At 39.0% G+C, this 18,590-nt stretch overlaps 1 protein-coding gene across 1 annotated transcript; it reads left to right on the top strand.

Moving 5' to 3' along the window:
- The first annotated feature begins 2,004 nt into the window (after positions 1 to 2,004).
- Positions 2,005 to 18,349, top strand: LOC145787832 (uncharacterized). Its single transcript, XM_082599668.1, has 9 exons — positions 2,005 to 2,077; positions 2,696 to 2,784; positions 11,569 to 11,641; positions 11,940 to 12,076; positions 12,321 to 12,433; positions 12,804 to 13,188; positions 13,983 to 14,155; positions 16,463 to 16,606; positions 16,801 to 18,349. Exons 1-9 carry the CDS (start codon positions 2,060 to 2,062, stop codon positions 17,037 to 17,039), a joined length of 1,371 nt encoding a protein of 456 aa, XP_082455794.1. The 5' UTR covers positions 2,005 to 2,059; the 3' UTR covers positions 17,040 to 18,349.
- Positions 18,350 to 18,590: the final 241 nt, after the last annotated feature.

The following is an 18,590-nucleotide window of genomic DNA, read 5'->3' on the forward strand; positions in this document are numbered from 1 at the left end:
GTGTATTGTTTTGATATGATGGTCAGAAATAAAAAACTGAACTGTGCTTCTCTGTTTTTGTTTTATTTTTTGCTATTTGTTTTTTTTGGTTTTGTGGCCGTGCTAACTACTGATAACTTATATACTTATACTATATATAGCCTACTACATAATTTTTCATTCAGGCACGTTTTGAACCTTTCAAGGTTTTGCCACCTTTTCCCGTTCGTTAACGTGCTGGTAGGTTTATATCGATTTTCGTAGTTAGTATCTTTTTCGTCCCGGACGTGTTAATGACGAAAAATAAAATGATTGATTGATTTGATGATTGCCAGACTCAAGTTAAACAAATTTAGCAAAAAGCAGCTGTCAAGGCAACAAAAGTTGGCTTTTATATGGTTTCAACGTTTAGCTACATTGAAAAGTATGATAAAGAAGTTTTTTTCTGATTTTAAAACATTTTGGCAGGTTAAAATGAAATCTACACTCTATGAAACGCCTGACAAAACAGCTGACTGGAAATCGTGTTACGGTATACCCCGTACCCAGTGATGTACAGTACATGTAATCTTTGTCTTTGTTTATTAATCTTTGTTCTCTAACAGTTAGTATCAAATTGCCCTGTTTTTTGTATGCTTTACATAAAAATTGTTGCAATTCGGTGGTGGTATTCACGTTTTTCCCCGTTATTTCAGGAAAACTGTCGCAAGTGCTGTAGCCTATTATAGCACACAATAACTTATTGGTCATTGGTTAATTCTTGGTCGCTGGTTTGAATCTTCATCCTCGGCTTACTCAGTTTGAGAATGCAGATTCAAACCAACACTCCAACAGCAGTTCTTTTTCAATCTCAATGGCGAACCCTTTTATTCAATGAAGTAGTGTGCCTGCCTCTGCACACTAGTGTGTATGAATGTGTAGTTAGATTTACTGTGATGGGGTGATGGCTGACTAGATGACTGCTTATGGTCTTTCGCTACCATCCTGATTGCGCCATAATCTAACCAACAGTTGTACAATGCATTGTTTTGACAATTACATTTTACTCTGATTGTTTGTTAATATATGGCGCTGTTAGAACAAAATAAATTGACTTGACATGCATACAAAAAATATTCACGCCGTCAACGTAAACGCAAACGTTCGAAAAACCATACGCCGTATGTGTCAACGTAACTTGAAAAAAAGTTGGCGGCGTCAGCGCATACGCATACACTAGCGTAAAGTAAACTCATTTTGTTTTCTAGGTGCCAAACATTCACACGGTATATATAAACCGGTCGAAACAAACAAGTTTTATTTTGAATTTCCACGAAGAAACACAAGCATCTGAAAGTGTTCATCCGACATTTTGCTGCGTTTTGGTTTCAATATGTCTTTGCTTATTGAAAACATTCTTTCAACTGCAGCGCTGGAAGATATTGGTGTGTTGTAGCGAAAAAAAAACATTAAAAAGGACTGTATGCGTTGACGCTATGCGCTAAAAAACCGCAAAAACTTTATGGCGTAGCTTCAAGCAACAACTATCCAAAAGAATGTGGCTGCAAGTGTTAGCGTAAACAAAAAGTCTATGCCGCAAATATACACCGTAGAATTTGCGGCGTATAGCCTACGAGTATGTACATCTCTTGACGGTACTTATACTTTTAACCCAGCCAGCAAATCAACCACTTTCAACAATGGTTTGACATCTGCAGACGTTGAATCAATGTAGAAAGGACCAGTTTTGCTGGCTGGCAAAGAATATAAAACTAGAGTTTTTTTTAATTTTGAAGTTTCTTGGATCATGAAGCCAGCGCTTAACCAACTGAGCTATTGGGGCAGAAAAGATCCTGAAAAGAGATGAAAAGCATTGCAGCTTTGAGCAATGAAAAACTTTCTTACGATTTTATTAGGCTATTTAACTTTTAAATCAACTCTTTAGTCATTTTTTATATTATCAGATAGCTTCATTTTAGGCGTAACCTTCCCTTAAGCTTTCTTGAAGTTGTTATGTTTTTTCCATAAAACGTTTGTTAAATTTTCAGGATTAAGGGGTTTTGTATTCTTTCATGCTGATTGCTGAACATACAGTCTTGTCATGGATATCAATAATGAGGTAGAGTAATGTTTTCTAGTTTTTACTCGTATCTTATTTTCTGTTTGATTGACTGTAGTCTGTTTGAATCGACAATGATTATACCGGTACTGTATTTTAAGTAATTTTTTTTGGTATCATTTGCTTTGTGTTTATGATAAGTATTGAATTACCTAACTGGGGCATTTATTCACTGAAATACAAAACAATACACAACAACAAACTAATAGCGATAGGTAACATAGTAGGCATACAGTATAAACTTAGAACACAGTTCCAAACATACACCTGCAATGCTCTTGCAAAGAAATAGAAGGTTCCATTCCAGAGGCATCGAGCTCTTACGCACAAGGCAAATCATGCTGTTGGCTTGATTGGTTGTTGGTTGGCTTGATGTAAATACCACAATGTTCTAGCTTTAATCAATCAAATTTCAGCATAGTTCCACATTCATTTCAATGTACAAATAACAGAAAATACGACATATTACTTTGATTCATATGGATATATGTATATACAAGCTACATCATGGAGGCACTGAAAAAAACATTCAGTTATCTAAGTCAAGGTGCCTTTACTGCTACCAACATCTTGCCCAAGTGACTCAAGTTATCGTTTATTCTATTATTGATATTTCAGATGATACTGATGAGAAAAGACATAAAAAAAGCAAAAATTCATGTGATTTCAAAACTTGTGCGGAGAGTTAGACTTTTGAAGAATAAAAAGTAAGATATAGGTTTAATAGTATGTTGACTTTCTTGTACCGTACCACGAAAATATAGAACTGAACTACATGTAGATTGTAGAACTATACAACTACATGTTCCAACAAATAATTTCCAATAGTTTAATTGTAAATTTAGCTCTGTTGTGTTGCTAAGGCTGTATTTTAAACTTGTTTGTAAAGTGCACAGTTACTTAAATTTCATTGTCGTCTGTTCATGTGTAAAGTGCATAATTAATCGGTTTTAATACTTTTGTATTGTTATTATCATATGCAAGCCTTAAAGCAGCCGGCGGCCATCACGGCCATGGCCGCTAAGTAGTGCTTGAATGACCGCCGGTACTACCTCCTCGGTCGGCCAAGTTTGGCCGCCGGTTTCTTCTAGCCAATTATTTAATTTCGCAATAGAATGATCGTGGATTAACTGTCGAAAATATGTAGTATCAAAGAGTGACGCAAAATTAGGTCAGCACGTCATAATCACCACTGTTGTATTGTGCGGGAACATTTGTTATTGTGTGGAATATCCAGCTGTGATCACCAGCGCTGTACGTCTTGTTTGTAATTTCCGACGTTTATTTTAACAAAATCTTAATCCGAAGTGCTAATTTACATCGGCTGGCAATATTGTCGTTTTTATCTCGATTCAATGTTGTCGGACAATGAATCGTTGGTAAAAAGGAGAACTAAGTTAGTTGACATCGAAAGGGAAAACACGTGTCTTCATAGTTGAGAAATGTTCACGCTATGGGCTAGTGACTTCACACCCTCAATGGTGACATCATATCGGTATAAATGGTCAGGTTTTATGAAAGGCGGTATGCAGTTGAAACAATTTAGTGTCGTTAGATGGTCCCGCAATACTTGATTACAATCCCGATAAAGTAGTTATTGCATGGTACAACGATTCTATTGCAAAACATCGCCCAAACTTCAACAACGCTAAGTGATCATTTTAGCATTGTTGCAAGTTTAATTTTTTTTTACTTGTGCTATCGTTATTTGTATTTTGGCCTCCAAGCGCGCAAATTTGGCCGCCGAGAAGGAGCTCCCGGTATGCCACGATGGCTGCCGGAAAAAAACACGAGTTTTAAGGCCTGATATGATATGCACTTAATTGATTAAACTATGGTATGGTATGATAAAGTTAACCAAACACATTCCAAATATTAAAGTAGCCTAAACTGTGTAATGTGTACCGTATATATATGTTTGAAAACAAATGCAACTTACAAACGAAGCATAAATTAAGCTGTTACTGGTACATAACAAATCAATGCAGCCATGAAGAAGTATTATAAAATTCTTAGCATGTTTTAAACTAGGGACGTCCAAAGTTCAGCCCGTGATACGTTTTTGTATGGCATGCGCTTGTTTTACAATGTGTTATTTTTAGCCCACGGCCGTAGACACACAAAAATCATACCAATTTAAGTTGCATTTTGAAAATAAAATAAAAACAACATTTTCTCACAGACGAGAGAAAAGCCAACAAGAAAAGTTAGAATCATTATTACATCATAATCGCAAAAAAGTCTTATTGTCGTGCGAGTGATAGAGACTTATGTTGCCAACCTCCTAATGGTGAAACCCAGTGATTCACGTTTGTGAAGCAAATGGCAACAACCACAGACCTCAACTCACCGGACACTAGGGTGCATCGTCTCCCCCTTTTTTTTGAAACTGGTTTCGTAACATTGAGAAGTGTGTTCCACTTCAGGAAAAATTCAGCCAAAAAATTTTTTTTCACTCAGAGACTCCCCCTTCCACTAGCGCCTGGCCCCCCCCAAGTTGCGGACAGAAAAATCGCCATAACTCCAAAACGAAAATATTTAAACACAAAGTGTTTGGTATTAAATTCATTGTAACTATATGATTTGATCTAAATTTGGTGAATAAAACATATTTTACAAAAAAACAAAAATTTTGTTGAAAACGTTCAAGTTGGACTCTCCTTTTAAAGCCTTATTCAAGGCTACTCTATGAGATAAAGAGTTATGGATCCGTCTCTTTTTAAAGATTTAATCAAGTTTTGTACCATCAATCAACTATTCAGTCCTCGAAATTAAACCAAACTGCTTGGTGTGCCTTTCAATCCTAAAATAGAGCAATCAATTGGGAGCATCATAGCTGATTTCACTACTGAATTATTGGATGCATGGAACTGTTCTGTTGATGGTGCTATCAGCATGGTATTGACACTACATCAACAAACACTGGCCTTTGGTCTGGAGGTTGTGCTGAATTGCAACAGAAATTGAAGAAGTCATTGCTATGGTGGCAATGTGCATGCAGAAAACATGTTGGAGAACTAATCGTAGGTAATGCATTTGAAGCACTGAGTATTGAAACATCTCGATTGCCTGAAATACAGCTACCGCAAAATGACTTGAGACCTACCTTATTTTTAAAGAAAAACACAGGTTTATTTGTTATAAACGCTTTTATTAAAAATAGTCACTTTTGTTAATATTTTGTCATATTGCCCTTGTTTTTGATAACCATTTGCAAGCGTTTGGGCATAGAGTCGCTTAAATTTCTAAAATAAGCCGGTGTCATTTCCAAGCACCACACTTTTTTCAGCTCTTCTTTAAGAGTATCCAGGTTAGGAGTTTTTTTTTTCGGCCATTGTTCTCTTCATTTTGTGCCAGCAATTTTCGATGGGATTTAAATCCAGGCTGTTGCCAGGCCATTCAAGAACATTTATCTGTTGCTGTTCAAGGAATCTTGTTACTTTTTTGGCTTTGTGGCAGAGTGCACTATCATGCATGAACACCTCGGAGCCATGAATGTGGAAGAAATTGAGCATATGCTCCTCCAAAACTTGCATATGGAGATCAGCGTTCATTTTTTTGTTATTTGGAAGAAAGTGCAGGCCTCCCCTTCCCTTCTCTCCAGAAAAATTTCCCCACACCATGACTGACTGTGGGTGTTTAACAGTCGGAACCGTATATCGAGGATCAAAACGATGAGATGACCTTGGACGCCGCACCGTAGTAGACCCCATCTTAAAGACCTGGAAGTTGCTCTCATCAGAGAACATTACTTTTCTCCATTGTTCAGTAGTCCAATGGGCATATTTCTTGGCAAATGCTAGCCGTTGTTTTTTCATCCGCTAATTGATAAGAGGCTTTTTGGCAGCTTTACGGCTCGGAAGATCCAAGTCCTTTTGGAGGCGGTACTGAACTTCCTCTGAATTCTCATCACTATTTTATTCTAATAAAATGCCCAAAGCAATTCTACAGTAATATTGTCTTGCTAATAGCCCATTGTGTATGTATTATACATCATAATTGATTTGAGTGAAACAATTGCCTTTTATGCAATACACAATGGTTTAATACTTATTGCAATTAAAAACGTGTGAAAATGATCGAGGTCTCAAGTCATTTTGCGGTAGCTGTAACTATGTTTGTTCACTTTCGTACTCACTTCAACATTATTTCTCAAGACCTCATCTATTTCCCACCTTATTTAGATAGCCTACATAAGCTACAAGTGCTTGTCAATCAGTGAATCTGTAGCTCTTGCAACCCAGTTGCTTACAAAAAATGATGAAAGATATTTTCCTCAAGAAGACTCCAGAGAACTATTGGAGCTGTGTCTATTTAGTTTCAACTATCCATTGCCATGCAAGAAGCCATTTAAATTTAAACAGCCAGGAGCTATTCACAAAGCTCAGAAGTTGGCTAAAGTTATTTATGTCATAAAGTTATCACTATTGTCTGGAAGGGCTGAAGTGAAGAAGTAATGGATGCTGCTAATCCCAAGAACACTTGATTCCGCAGCCAAAGGAAACTAATAAGTTGAAAATGTTTGCAACGTTCCTCCTATATGTGTCATGGTGGTTTCGTTGCAGTTCAGGAGTTTCTGCACCATGGGCAGACCTGAAGTTAATGAAAACTTTACATTTGTTTGAGAAGATTGATCCCATTGTAGCTTCTAGTGCTTTGAAGAAGCTGAATCTCCACCTCTGGTACTTAACTGAGGAAATGATTCCTCTTTCTCTGTTTGATTACTGTGTTCCAGAGGAAACAAAAAGAGGAATTGTTACTGCTTTGTTAAAAATGCTAGCAGCTGATGGTTCAATTCAGGAACCTCTGAAAAGAAAAGGTAAAGGAAAGCTTTCCAGGCACAATTGATGCGAACACTTCACTGATTGATTTGGTTGGTAAAGATTCCTGGTATCTCTTTAAGCTGTTAAAAGTACGCCCAATGTTTTTTGAAAAAAACGTTAGAGTGGGAACAAGATAGTCAGTATAAACTGGCCAAATCAAAAGCAGAAATGTTAACGGTTATAAATGGCTGCTCCGAGCGTGATGTCAAGCTGGCCACAGATTTTCGATCATCAGCTCAAAATATTCAAAACTTTGAAAGCATTCTTCAGGTGGTTCAACAAAGCAAATCTAAGAGACCAAACTTGCGACAAAAACCATAGACTGTTGCATTACATCCATCTAACAAGCTTGCAACCGCACTTTCAAAAGTGGCCTTTGATTATGGGACAAAATCTGAGTTCTGTGCGTAACGACGGTATATCGCCACATAATTTTCAAATACCCATGAAATGTAATTATTTAAAACAGCTTTACTACAAATACTACCCCGTTTGCCTGAAGAATCTATTCTAGCAACTACTCCCGAAGGGAGCGGGACGAAAACGTTCGTTGGACCCCCCTTTTTAAAGCCGTTTTTAAGGCTATTCTATGAGACAAAGTCTGCCTTTTTTTAAAGTTTTACTGAATATTATTATAATTATTAGTAATGAAACAGAATTCACTTTAGGCTTATTGATATTTTAAGTTCATTCATTGATATTATTATAATATTTGCGAGGGAACATGCATAAAACGAACAGTGCATTATCATTTCATAGCTATTTTTTTAGATGTATTCGAGTGAACAGTGTTTACTGAATAGCAAAAAAATTGTTTCTTTATAAAATATGTTTTATTCACCAAATTTGGATCAAATCATATAGTTGCAATGAATTTAATACCAAACACTTTATGTCTAAGTATTTTAGTTTTGGAGTTATGGCGATTTTTCTGTCCGCAATTTAGGGGGGTCAGGCGCTAGTGGAAGGGGGAGTCCCTGAGCGAAAAAAATTTTTTTGGCTGAATTTTTCCTGAAGTGGAACACACTTCTCAATGTTACTAAACCAGTTTCAAAAAAAGGGGGGAGACGATGCACCCTACCGGACACCTGGAGCGGTAAAAGGATAAACCATCGGCCCCGGTGTCCAACAAAATGAACTCATTCTCCTGATCCTGAGCAAGTACCTAGTCCACGCAGGTCTACCTGTCGTAGTGTCATAGGGGTCAAAGTAACGCTGTGGCAGTTAAACATGGAAGGCCTTACCAAAGCCAAATACAACATTTTGGAACACCTAGCACAAAAGCACAACGTAACAGCAATCCTTCTACATACAAGAAACTCAAACTATGGAAGTATCGAAATTAAAGATCAGTGGATATACCAATGGCTGCTTGCACCAATAGTAACATTCATGGATTAGCCACATATGTGAGGAACCCTGTTAGCTGGAAACCAATTGCTTCATCTAAGTCTGTGAAATTGACTGGACAGCCACTGAAACCAAAGGCACATCTGTGATCAACGTGTATAGATCACCACATACACGTCTACAAGCTAACTCTATTCCCGCTTTCACCCCACCATGCATGTATGTCGGAGACTTTAATTCCCACAGCACAACACCACAACCTGGGGCTACCTCTACTCAAATGCATATGGTATAGCGCTCGAATCTTGAGCATCGGTCACTGGTGTTCAGTTGCTGTTAAACCCCAAAGAAGGTGCCTTTTGTCTGGAACATGGAAAACAACTGCTAATCCGAATTTGGCCTTTACCAACCTAAAATCTATACCAGACCGTAGCATCCTCAGCGCTTTTCCTAAGTCTCAACATAGACCATCGCTCATCACTCCTGAAAATCCATTCAACCCAGTCCCAAGCAAACCTGTATGGAGGTGGAATTTTTGCAAAGCAAACTGGACTAAGTTGAAAAAAAAACCGCCACCTTTCAGAACTAACCTCTGACGGGTTGGAGAAGTCTTACCATACTCATGGCAGCAAAGAAGTCCATCCCCCGTGGTTTCTGTCATTAGTTTATCCCTACCTGGGATGAAGAATGTAACAAACGCTATGATACGTTCCTGGCTTCAAAAACCGGTGAGGAGACAGCCATGGCTGCCACTGATCTGTTGGATCACCTCAACGCAAAACACAAACAACCTTGAAAAGATACAGTCCAAGGCATTGACTTCACCCACTCAGGCAGGGCTGCATGGAAAACTTTCAATCGCCTCACAGGCCCTATCTCCAATCCTAAACAATGCCCTGTAGCTGCTAACTCCATTGCACAACAGCTTCTAGCCAATAGCAGATAAAGTGGCGAATAAGAAACATGCCCTTGCAGTAAAGCAGGAATGCAGCATGCTCTGGAACGCCCCAGTCGTAAATGACCATTTTTCAGACCCCTTTAGCACCAGAAAACTTGCATCTGTTATCAAGCAAGTTAAAAGCGGAAAGCACAAGGGCCTGATAACATCCCTTCAGAACTTCTTAAGCATTGTGGCACCAAATGTTTGGTATGGTTGAAAATCTTTTATTCTGCTTACCTGACCCTCCAGGCTAAAAGCCACTGTGGTGGCACTACCTTAAACCAAACAAGCCAACTGATGTACCCAAGAGCTATCGCCCAATATCTAATTATTTATACTCTGCAGTCTGCATCTCATATAAGATCCTGGAACGGCTCCTGTTAACTAGACTCGAACCAGTTGTTTATCCTCAAAGAAAGTTTTGAGAAGGCAGGACTAATCTTGGTGGATCTCACTGCTTCTTATGACGCTGAGTGTGGACACCAAGGGTTGAGGTGCACTCACACTGGCAAACGACAAGGTAATGATCTGGGAATCCCTGACTGTTTCCTGATTTTGAAAAGACAGTCTGACGCGACATTGCATGATCTCAGACAAAAATGTAGTGTGATTTCTCTCAAATATTCTGGCAAATCGGACCTTCTTGCTACAGACCAGTGATGGGCAGTGCAGTCGGCAGTGCAGTGGACCTCCCTCTGGGTGTATCACCAGCCCAAAATCATGCCAGTCCTCGCCTCCGTGGGGTGTTGCAGTTCGTTGCAGTGTTGCGACCTGGCTATGTTTTTGTGTTGTTCTTGCCGTGTCAATTATTTTGTACTCGTGCATTGTCGATCCAAATAAAACAGTTTAGCGCTAAGATTTTTGATGTTTATCAACGTTTGTCCATATTTTGAGTGGGTTATCATAAAACTTTTGGTCTAAGTCCCCCCTAGTTAGGGCAACTTGAACTCGTGTTTCTATACGTGGCTTAATCCGCACAGGCGCACAAGATAAAGTAAGATAAACACAAATCTAAATTAATAATTTTTTAGCAGTTGTTGTTAGTGTGGTGGTTGATTTCGTTTGGTTTCATTTCAAACCAAATTTCACAAAACAAGTATCATTCCTAGCTAGACATTTCGTCTGTGACTTTACTGCAGAATTTCAAATTTTAGACCACTTTTGGGCTTACTTCAACTTGTAAATAGATTGGACTACTTTTCAGTTACTGTCTAGTTGCAATTGAGATAGTAATATAAAAGTATCTGGCAATCTTGCCACTAAAGCTTTGTGAAAACATAGCAAAATCTTTTTCACCATGTGAGTTTCTGGAGTCGAGGCCTACTTTATTACACCTGCAATTTGCCATAGCACAATGCCCAACATCGACTCTTGATGTAATCTCGCTATTATACACATTTAGAAAAAGCAAAAAAAAAACGTTTACCATAAAATCTAGTTTTGATGAAGTCGTGCTCCATTTTAAACGAGGTAATTGTATAGAAAAGTTGATTTAGATTCGGGACCAGCGATAAACGAGTTTTCGATTAAGCAGAGTGGACTGTATATACTTTAGTTGATGTTTCATGTACATTTGTACGGAATGGCCCGTTTCGGTGAGCCCGATTCGGTGAGTCCGATCCCTCAACGGGGGATTTTTTCAATTTTTTTTTTTAATTATTGGGTACCGTAGCCGTTTCGGTGAGTTAGGGGTTAGTTAGAGGTTAGGAACTCACCGAATCAAACTCACCGAATAGTAGCAGACCCACATTTGTAAATATGGGTCTGTTACTATTCGGTGAGTCCGATTCGGTGAGTTCCTAACCTCTAACCCCTAACCGTAACCCCAAATCCCTAACCCTAAAACGGCAATGATAATTAGGTTACGGTACTCAATAATTTTAAAAAAATATTGAAAAAATCACCGAATAGGGATCGGACTCACCGAATCAGACTCACCAAATCGGACTCACCGAAACGGGCCATTTCGTGTAAATATAATAATTGATAAAGTATTTAGCAACTTTGATGACTTGTGGACAAGCAAATTACTGACCCAATCCTAAAGACCAAGCCGATATGTGAGATTTATGGTTTTGTGTATCGGTTTTTATGCCATGATTGCGAGTGTAGTTACATTAGACAGACATGATCTCAAATTCAGAACTAACTATTGCAAACTTTAAATTTTACTGATCAGAGCAATTTGTTATTTATGAAGTTTGAAATTAACTTGAACAATCATGATACTTAAAACAATGTTAAAATAAAAAAAACTCCAGAGAAATTGTTTGCAAAATTAATTTATTTGTCAAATAGAGCAGCATGCTGTTAAGTATCTTTTGTGATTTGATTGATGCTAATTAACTTTTGATTAATACTGATTGACTTTTGAACAGAGGCAACGATATCCAACGGCAAAAACATGCAAACCATGCCCAGAACCTTCTCGATGAAATAGGCATCATTAAGGTATCTTCAAGTCATATTTACACCATTACTAATTTTTCTTATTGTATTTGATATGATATGGCCCATAATGAGGCCAAGTTTTCACATCCTTTTAAGAAACGTTGCATTTTACTTGGCAGTAGCAATGGAATATTTAACCGAGTTGGTCCACTGATCCGACATTATGATATTGTATATGTATACAGAAAATATATATACCTTATCATTTGTTACCCACTGAAGCTTTTTTCTTGTAACATATCGTTTTTTTTGTTGTTGGTCATAATCGATTAATTGCGTTTATTCCATAATGATCCAGGAGGGAAAAGCTGACTCCATCTTCAAGTATCTTCTCTCCTCTAACCTCACCCTTGAAGATGTGAACAAACAAAGCAACATGGGCTTGTGGGATCGTGCATGTGTCAGGATTGGGGAAATTCCTTTTATCAATCAAAAGTATTACAAAAGTCTTGTTACTATGTCTGCTCGGATCACCACCAGAAACAGTCTTTCAGAATGTTTGTGTTTCTCTCTCTCATCACATTTTGCCGCAAAATAATTTCTTTGTTGTATAGTTGAGCTAATCGATTTTATTTTGCACCACATCGGTAAATTTTTTCTTGAAGGCTATCAAATGAGAAGGGACGACTATCTTCAGTTTATTGGTTGTACATTATAATAATTATCATCGTCTGTATAGAATGACTGCCATCCGCGACCGAGTGAACCAGTTCGACACCTTACGCAGTGACAAGTCCACATCCACCTCGCTGAAGCTTGTCAATAAAATAGTCACAACCAAGCCCGAGAAAGGTAGCCAGCTAACATAGTAGTAGAATGTCAGTTGTACCAACTACGTGATCATGTATCACATGCTGTGTGACATTTGGTTAAGACGCTAAATATCATGCTTGAAGATAGATACGAAGATTGGCTCCCTTGTCTTTCCGGTCCACTGGGTATAAAATTTCAAACATGTAACATTGGGCTGTGTACGACGGCGGCCATTTAGCTGGACTTGCCTATCTCACTACCCGGGGGAAACACATTGAATAACATACCAAATAAGTATGATTTCTGCTATAGACACACGGGACCGCGTGACATGAACACGAAGTTCTGTGTTGTACAGTTCTGCTTGGAAAGTTCATTAACAAATGACGTAAATGATTCTTGTGGTCAGGAGGAGCAGAGCGTGTCCGTGGAGGCGAGAACAACCACCCGCGTCTTCCAAAAGATGAACAGCCTGTGTGCAAAAAGAGTCGTGGTGCTGATCCTGATCATGAAACCGTCGAAACAAACGCTGATAATAACACAAGTGACATTGATAACACACAATCCAACCATGACCTTCATGCCCCATTAGAAGGTGATGATGACGTAACAGAACATGGTGATGATGACGTAACAGAACATGTTGAACAACAAGCAAGCCAACCTGCGGTGGCTGTCGCTGTTGAAGCCGACCGAGATCCAGACTCATACGCGACATCCATTGAAGTTGTCCTTCCCGACTTCTACGCCCGTCCGAACGACACCTCCTCGGAACACAACGTGAAGCGAAAGAGGTGAGTGAAAACATCAGATATTATGTGCAAGAGTTGTTCAGCAAGGTTTGATCTTACCATAAACTAAAGAGCCCAATGTGTATAGTTGTATATACTAAACTACTAAATTTATGCAATAGATTGAGTTTCGCGAAGTGAAGTACTAAACTTATGTTCGACAAACATTTGAAAAACTAAACTGTTTTCATAAATCATATTCAATAACACAAAAGCATTCCAAGCGGGATTGCACACCCGGGAAGCTTAGTCTGTGTATAAACGTATTGGGATACCCATGTCTAGTGGTTATGACTGACCTTGATCGCTTTCACCTGAACCCATTACCATTGAACACCATTGCTTTGGCCTCACCTCTCTCCAAACTGTGTAATGAACCAGGTCCACGTCTATGCGATGCGAATACTGGAACCAGGTATGCAAGCCCGTATTCAGGCACTTGAAGACCCCACTGGTTTTACAGGTCAAACTCTGTGGGCATCAGAAATTGTGTTGTTGTGAAAGTAAAATGTTTCCATGGTATTGAGATGAATGTGCCGTGAACAACAAGCTTAGGTGCTCACTGAAAGTTTCATTGCTTTATTTACAATTTTGGTTGAGAAGTCACCTTTTTCATTTTTGTTGTAATATTTACATTTGGTTATTTAAAATATTACATTCACCTTTGATTGCCTGGGTCTGCCAGGCACTAAACATACTCATGGAGGATCATGGCCATCGAGTTTTCTTTTTTGTTTCAAAAGATACAAACGATGATTGGTGTACTGCGCCATCTAGCGTCTTGCATTTTGCTTCAGAACGTTCGACTTTTCCTCGTCCAAGTCTGATGACGTATCCGAGCTCTTATCCAACATCGGGACAGGATTCTTTGATAGCGATGATGACATCACAAACAACGACGATGACGCCGAAGCGGTGACAGAGGAGGTGCAAGGCGGGGCTGAGGATAGTTTCTTTGTGTCTGATGCCGGTGAGTTTTAGTCTTCATCAATGAGGGGGGCTTATGACGGAGAAGAGTGCCAACAATAAGGCCGTACAAGCTTCACCGTTTGACAAAGCCTGGTGCACCCAAAACCATCGTCATGTTCTACGACTTGGGTGGACATTTCTCTTGCACTGCAAACATGAAACCAAGTAATTTATGGTTGTAGTGATTTAACCAGTGATGTACGCGCATACAAAAAATATTGACGCCGTCAGCGCAAACGCAAACGTTCGAAAAACTATACGCCGCATGCGTCAACGCAACTTGTAAAAAAAGTTGGCGGCGTCAGCGTTAGCGCATACTCTAGCGCAAACTCATTTTGTTTGCTAGGTGCCAAACATTCACACGGTATAAACCACTCGAAACAACACACTTTTCAAGCCACTTCGCGATTTTTCGTTACAAGAAATTATCTTTTTGGCCGGAAGGCACAGCTGGCATTGAAAATATGAGTTTTTGCCTTTCGAAGAAGAGCTTAAAATACTTTTCCATGCAGGGCCATGGATTTGTATTATCATTCTCCATTTCACTTGGAGATTAGTAAAGAAACTGTAGCATATGCCTATCAAGAAAATTCTAGTGTTATACTAACTGTCGCTCCTAGTAATATACTAACTGTCGCTCCCTAAAAATCCATTATAAAAAACACTACTTTTAAAATAATTCCGTTTGAATAAGACTAATGTTGCTTTTAATGCCATAATTCTCTCAGTAAGGTCTATGCTTTTTTCTGATAAGATTTTTAAAAAGTGGGTTAATGGAAGACAAAACTGCCAGACACAAGCAAGTTTAGATTCTGAACTGCACAACTCTTTGTTATTAGCATTCAGGGATAGTTAGCATTACTAGTGTTATTAGCAGTAGGCTACTCAAAAGCCTCTCACAATTGGCCCCTGGATGCATGTTTTGCTAAACTGCTCATCAAGTTACAAAACATATATAATTACATACTTACGCAACAGAATGTACTGTATAAATTGTCAAGTAAAAATTACCTTAGCTTGATAGCCTACTGTATGTAGGCCTACACATTACTACGCTACATAGCCTACAACAAGAATAACCGGCAAAGTAATGTACTACATATAACATACAGAGTACAACATCATGCAAGCAATCACGGTCGGAGACCAAATATTTGAGTTTGTTTAGATACATAGGCTGCACTGCTCATTGCCTGAGAAGTTTCTGATTTGTCCCAAAATGCAAGACTTAACTAATATAAATTAAAGTGCTCACAATTGCTTACAAACGCCTTCAACACTGCTTGACTAAAAAAAACTTCACACTACGAAGCCAAGTCATTGTTTACATTTTACATGGAGCGGCATTACCAACCTACCTACTTGCTTGCTTACATTACATTCCTGTTCTGACCCGTAATTTACTAAGTAATTTCTCAGTAGGCCTAAGTTGTTTTAACTAATTCTTTCTTTTTTTCTGCAAGACTTCAGTCTCCACGTGGGACTCTAGCGTCAAAGGCAGTAGTGCGATATACAAACAAACTCCAGCTGACTGAACAATAGATGACACTGTGACACAACACTAGAACAATGGGCAATTGCAAGACGTTAACATTTCGCAGTTTGACAAAAAAAAATTGCAAATAACAACTAAGACATTAAAAAGTATGCGTTGACGCTATGCGCTAAAAAATCGCGAAAACTTTACGGCGCATCCTCAAGCGCAAACTATCCAAAAAAATGTGGCCGCAAGCGTTAGCGCAAACAAAAAGTCTACGCCGCATGTATGCGGCGTAGAATTTGCGGCGCATAATTTGCGGCGCATACGTACATCTCTGGATTTAACACATACAAAATTTAGTTGCCTTTTCCTGGGTTAAGGGGTAGGATTTCGTTTCTTGATAATTTGGTCACATAGCGTCTTCAAGCGTTGTATTAGCTATATATTGTTTGTCTTATCATATCAGCGGAGCGGACTCTGTGCTGAGATAGTTCTAGCGTTGTAATTGGGCCACAAGAATAGCAAGTGGACTCGGGTAATTTTTTCAGTAAAATACCGATCTTAATGGTTTCACGAAATACAGTAGTTGTTCCAGCTTCCAACTTCTGCACGAAAATGTGCTTTGACGATGACGTCTTCTATAAAGTTTGAAATGATTCTTTACTCGTCTTCTATATTAACAATCTGCATGTTAAAATTGCAAATAATAATAATTGTGAAACCGGCTCCAGTAGAACCCGGTATCGGACAATACTAACGACATACGCTACAGAGATGAACCTCAGACACACAACGTTGCGTCAGTGCTGCCATGCATGTTCTTTCCAGGTACAAAGATCGTGAACAAACGAGCACCCGACACCAACGCCGCGTCCCACCGCGCCAAGGTCAGTTCAACATTCATCTCGTCGCTCTCTGACGTCAAGGTTGAAACCCCGTATCGCACCAAGTCCGACGAGCCGTTCTGCATGGGTGAGTTGGTCATGTACGAGTGGTTTCAGTTCGAAATGGACTCATGTTTGATTTAGTTTCTCTTAAATTTTGATCTTCAAAAATATAAAGAGGTTTGAGCAAATGGAACATGGTTGGTATGAACCAAGTCTTTGATGGTGTAACTTTGCCTTGCAAATAACTCTAGTTTTGTGACAAAAATCTTTGTTTTTTAGGCAAGAAAAAGAACCGGCTCGGTCAGCGTAGAAGGAAACAGAAGCAGCACGCGATGGGTCTCGCGCCTCATGATGCATCGGCCACCCCTGCTATGGAGGCGTCGAAGGCGAAAAAGCCAGGGGCGGGCAAACAGAATGCGCCCATGCACCCATCGTGGGTGGCCAGTCAACAGCGCAAACAGCAAACCATCATCAAAGAATATTCAGGGACACACGTTAAGTTTGATGACAGCGACTGATGACGTCATCGCGACATAGTTCTTTGTCCTTTTGTCATGGCAACACATGAGATTGTCAGCATGTTTCTGTGAACTTTTCTTCAAACGAACGCCAACGACGTTGGTACAGTGACGCAGAGAGCATCGCGTTGGACTCGTCGGTCGTCGGTGGAATGTGAACAATCGGGATTGTGGAGATTTGGTGTCTTAAGCGTGCTTCCTGGTATTATGTTGAAACGTTCTAAGGCGTTCATCGTCAGTTGGAACCACGTGGAATGATTGACTTGGAACCACGTTCTCGGCTAAACGCAAAACAATCTACAGTAGGCTACTTGTTTTTACTTTAAATCTTCCATATAATTACAAAATGTCACCCATCTGAATTAAATTTTGTATCTAGTGGTTCTACTTAGCAAGAACTATCAGTTTGCAACATGTGCGGGCTGGATGCGCCAACAACTCATTTTTTAAGTTCTTGAAGATAATCGTAAAGTATCGTCTTCGGATTAAGTTTGTTAATCATCCGATTTGTTCGATCGGTAGATAATCCGTTGTTGGTTCATGCCACCCGTAACTTATGTAGAAATTGCAGTTTATTGAAATAATTTATTGTCTGGCTGCGGTTATTATCGTCCATTTTAATAGGTCTTTAATGATTGTGGCGGTGGGATGGCGTAACGGATAAGGCGTTGGTTTTCCAATTATGCAAACCTGCGAAGCTGCCAGGATTAAGTTTTCTCAGTCCGGTGACAAAGATTATCAAAAGAGCGCAGCTTCGAGTTTTGCGTGGCCTGCTGTTGTAGATCTCAAAATAGTAGTTTGAATTGTGGCGATCCCCGCTACACAATAAAACAAAAAAAGGAATATATATTGTCTGGCAACACTTTTAAAACAAAATGACTGATTTGTCCCTGCCTCGTTTTTTTCTTTCTGGTTGTACTGGTGCTCACTGCTCATATGTAGACTTGTAGAGTGAATAATAATGTGTTGTCTGGAATTCTTATGGGAGAAAAAACAAAGCAAATGAAGCTGAACAATTACCAAAATTTGAAGTGAAGAAAAAGAAAAGACAAAGTTTGAATTGTGATGTATTAATTGGGCAGAGTTAAAGTTAAGTTAAATTGTATTCTGTAACTGTATTCGTAATTAATTAATTCTGTAATTGTATTTGTAGTTAATTCATTAAACTTATTTTGTCATTGTCCATAAAATAGGTTGGAAAATATAAGTCGGGAGCCCTTCTGGTGTCAGATAGCAATTCGGATAACCCTCTTACATAAAATCCCGCAGAATCGATCGTAATACTTGAAACCTGCACTTGTTGCTGAAATGGTAGACTTGTTATAGAGATTGCTTAGAGATGGAGCACTGTTGCTTTAAACCAAATCTAACTTCCATTTGTATCATGGCTGTTACAATTTATATACTAATTTTAGTGTCCTCCTTTGTAGGCTAAAAGTGTCGGCCGAGCGGTGAGGACGTTCGAAAGGACGTGGGTTCGACCCCAGAGTCTATTTTTTGGCAAAGTCGCAATGGGCGCTAAGTAAAATAATGATTATTGTTAAGTGTCTA

The sequence above is a fragment of the Aplidium turbinatum genome, chromosome 18 (assembly GCF_918807975.1).
Source record: "Aplidium turbinatum chromosome 18, kaAplTurb1.1, whole genome shotgun sequence".
NCBI lineage: Eukaryota > Metazoa > Chordata > Ascidiacea > Aplousobranchia > Polyclinidae > Aplidium > Aplidium turbinatum.

Bases quoted from the DNA above. Each gene is read 5' to 3' on its own strand.
- LOC145787832 (XM_082599668.1), top strand. The intron at 12,077-12,320 runs GTATTACAAAAG...TCGTCTGTATAG, and splicing joins ATTCCTTTTATCAATCAAAA to AATGACTGCCATCCGCGACC. The intron at 13,189-13,982 runs GTGAGTGAAAAC...ATTTTGCTTCAG, and splicing joins CACAACGTGAAGCGAAAGAG to AACGTTCGACTTTTCCTCGT.